At 42.2% G+C, this 6,568-nt stretch overlaps 1 protein-coding gene across 1 annotated transcript; it reads left to right on the top strand.

Annotated features, from left to right (window-relative positions):
• The first annotated feature begins 657 nt into the window (after positions 1-657).
• LOC130029548 (serine/threonine-protein phosphatase 2B catalytic subunit beta isoform-like) lies at positions 658-3,871 on the top strand. Its single transcript, XM_056120525.1, is given in 2 exon segments — positions 658-1,049; positions 2,583-3,871. Coding segments are annotated over 2 exon segments (1,440 nt in total). The 5' UTR covers positions 658-672; the 3' UTR covers positions 3,646-3,871.
• Positions 3,872-6,568: the final 2,697 nt, after the last annotated feature.

Genomic DNA, 6,568 nt, shown 5'->3' with positions numbered 1-6,568 from the left:
AACCTAAGCTCCGTGTACTCCAACATGTTTCATATGTATATATGCAGGATAGGGATGGCTAGCAGCTCTAGACTTGTAGAGCCCAGAGGTTGGTGTCTGGATAATATATCTTTTTTTTCTCCTCAATTTAGTTTTATTTTAAAGTTCTTAACTGAAGTAGCATTGCACTATAAGATTTGTTTCAGAGTATCAATAAAAATCCACTTTAATTCATCATTAAAAATCCAATATTATCCTTAATCATGAAGTTGACACCTTTACATACCCTCTTCCCCGTTTTCTTCTGTTAACCACAGGTTTGAACTTACAGTCCTATTAGGTGGCTCAGTGGCTGCCATCCTCCAGAGGCCATTGGACAGTCAGGTCTGGGCCCACAGTGATGAGACATTTTGGGCCTCACAGGATGGGGGTGGAGCCGGGCCTGTCCTCCCCACCCCAACGAGACTGCAAGTCATCGCCCACGAATGGCCTCTCTGGCTCTTGATCAAGTTGCTTAACGGCCATGATCCCAGAAACTCAGAAACAAATCTCAAAACCCAGCGGCTTTTAGCAGAAATGCATCCGGACCACACAGAACCTGATGGATTACCCTACAGCTGGGATTTTTTTTTTCTCTTCAGGTCTGTTCCTTTTCCCCCAACACATTGCTTGACATCTGAAGAAGTGTTTGATATGGATGGGATACCAAGGGTTGATGTTCTGAAGAATCACTTAGTAAAAGAAGGTCGGGTAGATGAAGAAATTGCACTTAGAATTATCAATGAGGGTGCTGCCATCCTTTGGAGAGAGAAAACCATGATAGAAGTAGGAGGTCCAATTACAGTGTGTGGTGACATCCATGTCCAATTTTTTGATCTGATGAAACTTTTTGAAGTAGGAGGATCACCTGCTAATACACGATACCATTTTCTTGGTGATTATGTGGACAGAGGTTATTTTAGTATAGAGTGTGTCTTATATTTATGGGTCCTGAAGATTCTGTACCCAACCACATTATTTCTTCTAAGAGGCAACCATGAATGCAGACACCTAACTGAATATTTTACCTTTAAGCAAGAATCACTTCACTTGATCACTTGACTTCCCATTAATCGGCGATTTGCTCGAGCGGGCGCCAGTAACATCTCCATTTGTCCCTGTCGCGTGCTAGTGTAGCCCAATGGCATCTGTTCGTTCTAGGAACACAAAGAGCCTCAAACTGATCGTTCACAATCTTGATGAAGAAGTATGACCATCTGGTAGGTGGGCAGCCACGTGGTGTTTTGACATCCCATGGAATCCAGTTGGTAATGGCTCTAGTCCAGCAGTCATCTCTAAATCTCATTACGTGACCAGCCCATCTGATTTTTGACACCTTGGCAAACGAGACAGCAGACAGCGTCCCTGATTCTGAACTCCGAATTCTTCCTCTCATTTGAGTGAAACGTGATACTCCAAGCACAGCTCTTTCAATTCCTCTTTGGCAGACCAGAATAGCATTCTCATACTGTTTACGTAGGGCCCAGGTCTCTGAGGTTTATGTTAATGCAGGAAGAACAGTGGAATCAAAGAGATGTGCCCAGAGCTGGAGTTTCTTTGTCCTCTTAGCTATTTCTTCAATGCTCTTGAAGGCATTCCAAGCCGCTCTCTCCCTCCTGCGCAGCCTGAGTGCCAGGTCATTTGTCATGTTGACTTCTCGACCTAGGTACACATAACTGTTGCATTCAGAGATGGTCATTCCATTGAGAGCAAAATGGAGTGTCAGGAACGAGGCTGTTTCTCATAAACATTGTCTTCATAAGATTGTAGTCCGACCTTTCCACACTCACGGTCGAAGTCAGCCAGCATTTGTGCCACTTGGCTAATGTTTGGTGTTATTAAAACAATGTCATCAGCAAAACGGAGGTGGTGTAGTTGCCGACCATCTGTCTTCACTCCCATTCCTTCCCATTCCAGTCATCGCATGATGTTCTCGAGGGTGGCACTAAAGAGTTTTGGTGAAATGATATCACCCTGCCGAACCCCTCTCTTGATGTCAATGATCACCTCCCTGTAGAATGGTGAGATCCTGGTAGTGAATCCGCAATACAGCTCACGGAGGATCCTGATGTATTGGGCTTGAATGCCCTGATTGGCTAGGGCTTCAATGACCGCTTCCGTCTCAACAGAATCAAAGGCCTTCTTTAAATCAATGAACGTTAGACAGAGCAGCATCTTGAACTCCCGAGAAACCTCAATGAGCTTGGTTATCGTGTGGATATGGTCGATGGTGCTGAATCCTTTGCGGAACCCTGCTTGCTCGCATGGTTGTCCTTCATCTAGTGTTCTGCCAATCCTATTCAGGATGACTTGAGTGAACAACTTGTAGATGACAGACAATAGGCAGATCGGGCGATAGTTGCCAATGTCATGAATGTCTCCCTTCTTGAACAGTAGTACGGTCCTGCTGGTTTTCCATTGACACGGAACCTTGCATTCAGACAGGTAGCATGTGAAGAACTGAGCCAGTGTATTGATGAGTCCTGACAGCAGGTTCTTCAGGTGTTCAGGTCTGACCTTGTCTGGGCCGGGTGCTGTTCGTTTCTTTACCGACGAAATGGTGGTAAGCAAGAATGTAAAGTTAAATATTCAGAAAGAGTCTATGAAGCTTGTATGGAAGCTTTTGATAGCCCACCTCTTGCTGCACTTTTAAACCAACAGTTTCTTTGTGTTCGTGGTGGACTTTCACCAGAAATACACACACTGGATAATATTAGGAGATTACATAGATTCAAAGAGCCAACTGCATTTGGACCAATGTGTGACTTGTCATGGTCTGATCCTTCTGAAGATTTTGGAAATGAGAAGTCACAGGAACATTTTAGTCAAAATACAGTTCAAGGATGTTCTTATTTTTATAGCTATCCAGCAGTGTGTGAATTTTTGCAAAACAATAATTTGTTATCAATTATTAGAGCCCATGAAGCTCAAGATGCAGGCTATAGAATGTACAGAAAAAGTCAAACTACAGGGTTCCCTTCATTAATAACAATTTTTTCGGCACCTAATTACTTAGATGTCTACAATAATAAAGCTGCTGTATTAAAATATGAAAATAATGTGATGAATATTTGACAATTTAATTGTTCTCCACATCCTTACTGGTTATGCAGTTTTATGGATGTCTTTACCTGGTCTTTACCATTTGTTGGAGAAAAGGTGACAGAAATGTTGGTAAATGTTCTGAGTACTTGCTCTGATGATGAACTGATGACTGAAGGTGAAGACCAATTTGATGGTTCAACTGCAGCCCTGAAAGAGATCATAGGAAACAAAATTCGAGCAATTGGCAAGACGGCAAGGGTCTTCTCTGTTCTCAGGGAGGAGAGTGAAAGTGTGCTGACACGCAAGGGCCTGACTCCCACAGGGATGCTGCCTAATGGAATGTTGGCTGGAGGACGGCAGACTCTGCAAAGTGCCACAGTTGAGGCTATTGAGGCTGAAAAAGCAATACGAGGATTCTCTCTGCCACATAGAATCTGCAGTTTTGAAGAGGCAAAGGGTTTGGATAGGATCAATGAGAGAATGCCACCCCAGAAAGATGCTGTACAGCAAGATGGTTTCAATTCTCTGAACACCTCACATGCCACTGAGAACCACGGGACTGGAAGCCATAGCGCTCAGTGATCCACGGCTTCCCAGGGACTCTCACATCTCGGGCCCAAAATGGACAGATCACCCAAGGAGCTGGAGGGGTCGGCCACGCTGACTGTCAGTGTCACAGTCCCTCTGGAGAAATCAACCATTGTGCGTTTGAAACCCCAGCCCCTTCCTGGATGGAGGCTTGAGGGCCCTGGAACACGTTGTGCTAATTAATACGTTTGGGTCATTGCTGCCGAGGTGGGGAGCAGTGCTCAGGGGCTTGGGGCAATTTCCGGTGGAGGGCAGCTGCACCTCCGTTTATGCTTGTGGTTCACACGATTAAGTTTACAAATGAGATTTCTTTTTCCCTCAGTAGAGTTAGATTTTGTTTTTCAACCATGACTTCAAATGCAATCCTAAGAACTAACGTGGACCTTTCCCTCTCATGAAATGTCTTTAAAGAATGAATTAGCATGGTCTTAAAATATATTTCGGAGGTTACTAATCTGTATTTTGAACTATGAGCAAAATGTTGAAAAACCTTCAGTTGGCATTTATACAAAATGCTGACCTCAGGTCTATAGTCCTTAAATGTGGCTAATTCTGTAATATAGTCTTGGTATTTTTCAATTATGAATGCATAAACTATTTCTAGGCAGACTCTCTTACTTGAACACAGATCTAAAAACCAATTTTTGCCCAGATCTTTTGAGATTTACACCCAGAGATTTAAGAAAAATAAAACCGAAATTTCAAAATTATAAGAATTACAGAATTACTCATTTAAGGTAATTTAAAAGAAGTTTGTACATTGTCAAAGTAAATTTTAATTCAATCATGTCTGTAAAACTTGACTATTTTGTGTATGCATGTTTTCATTTTGCAAATTTTAATATATAGACCTATGATGTATAGGCACGATATGTATAGGTTATCTAGATGTTATGAGAAATTTTAGTTTATTGTGAGTACTCAAGTTGCTTCAAACAGCCACCAGGGTGATTTGCTGCTGGCTTTCTATCATTTTTATGTTTTGATGCAAAGGAAATTTTTTAAATGTTCTGGAAGTGTTTTTGATTAAGCAATGCAGCATAGAAACAACAGTCGTTCAATCACTCAGATGTTAATGGAAGCATAAAAGTCAAGACTGCATGTTGAATATTTTCTTTTGATAGTTACAGAACTGCTTGGTTAACTAAGTGGAACCATGTGCTGATTTTTCACAATTATTGACCTGTATTGATTGCCACTGTAGTTTGGTATTTTATTTTACTTTGGTGGCCTGCTTCCCTCACGCCCTGGAATACAACTCAGAGCTCCAGGCAGCAGAACCATTCTGTTGTTTTGTTTGCCATAAAGTGCACCCTGTATGGTCTCCTGTCTAAGTTGGAAATATTATGCATGTGCAGGACTATTCGAGTATTTTACAAACAGTAGCACACAATAAATTCCATGCATGGGCCGCTGCTCCTAAAAATAATGTAAAAATCAAGTAGCCACCTCAATGGTTCCTGGGTCAGAGTTGTCAGTGGATCTGCTGCAAGTGTCTGGGGCCATGTGGGTGGGTATTCAAGTTCCCAGGTGGTAGGATGCTCATTTCCTGCATTCAAGGCAAGCAACAGGTGGACTGCCTTCCCACTGTTTTTTTAATTTTATTGAGATTCTTTTGTTAATAATGTTATTCATAATGGTTTCTCAAGCACATAATGTCAATACCACACACATTACCAGTGTACCCCTCCCTCTCCCAAGAATTCCAACATTCTTCCCTCCCAGCCCCTCTAACTCAATGGTGTGAGTCAGTTCTCCCATTATGTTGCCTTTGGATCTTTAATACTACCTAGAGAATATGTTTAAGTTTCACACAGGAGAGAGAGAGAGAGATTTTTTATCAGTCCCTTCCCTTCTGACTCCATTCTGCATTATATCCTCTAGTTCTATCCATGTTGACGAAAATTGCATTACCTTATTCTTTGAACTTCAAAGTATTCCATTGTTCCCACTGTCTTTAACAGTTCCAGAACCCAGTGATCAATGTGAGCCCATGAGAAAAATGGAAAGGCACTGGGGGAGAACTGAGCACTTTCTATGCAGTCATGAGGATAAAACTATAACATTATTTGACATATGACATACCTGAGGATTTCTGAGAGTAATAGACAAAAGTAAAGTTCAGTGGTGAGGCTTAATGTACAAATGAAGTCCTTATAGATGAGATCTGGAGAAAACTTGTCCAGTAAACACATAAAAATCAAGGCAAGAGTGGTGGGATGGGAAAACAGTCTGTCAGACACATTAACTGACTTTGGTCTGGAGGCAGGGGTTTAATTAATAGGTTGAAAGGTTGAATAAAAAGCCAAAATCAGAGATTTGTTTTATTTTGTTTTTTACCAATTTCCTTTCTGGAATCCTGGAACAAGACCACCAAGTGAGGGACTCTGTCAACCTCTGGGAACAGATTAAAGTGATAAGCAGAAGGGAAGAGTGTTCTTACTGTCTATGATCTGTGCCAAATGGCCAAAGAGTCTGGATTCTCCCATGGTGAGGAAAGAAAAGAGCTTATGACACAGGAAGTGTAGTCGACAGGGGAGGCACTGTTGAGCTAGCAGAGGCCTGGAATTGGGGAAAGGAGACTCGAATTGTCAAGACCTTCAGTGGCTATAGCAATGTCAAGTCACCAACAGAAACGGCAGTGGATACCAAGTATGACTGGAAAGTCATATGGAACTAGTCTTGCAACAACGGTTGTACTATCAGTGGCATGGAAAGACAAAGAAAACACAAAACTTTCCTCTATTGGGGCTGGAGCAATAGCACAGTGGGTAGGGCATTTGCCTTGCACACAGCCAATCCGGGTTCAATTTCTAGCATCCCATAGGGTCCCCCAAGCACTGTCAGGAGTAATTCCTGAGTGTAAATCTAGCAGTAACCCCTGTGCATCACAGGGTGTGACCCAGAAAGCCAAATA

Source organism: Sorex fumeus, unplaced genomic scaffold (assembly GCF_029834395.1).
Source record: "Sorex fumeus unplaced genomic scaffold, SorFum_2.1 ptg000043l, whole genome shotgun sequence".
NCBI classification, from domain to species: domain Eukaryota; kingdom Metazoa; phylum Chordata; class Mammalia; order Eulipotyphla; family Soricidae; genus Sorex; species Sorex fumeus.
The sequence above is the reverse complement of the archived record's forward strand: the minus strand, read 5'-3'. Positions and strand labels throughout refer to the sequence as shown.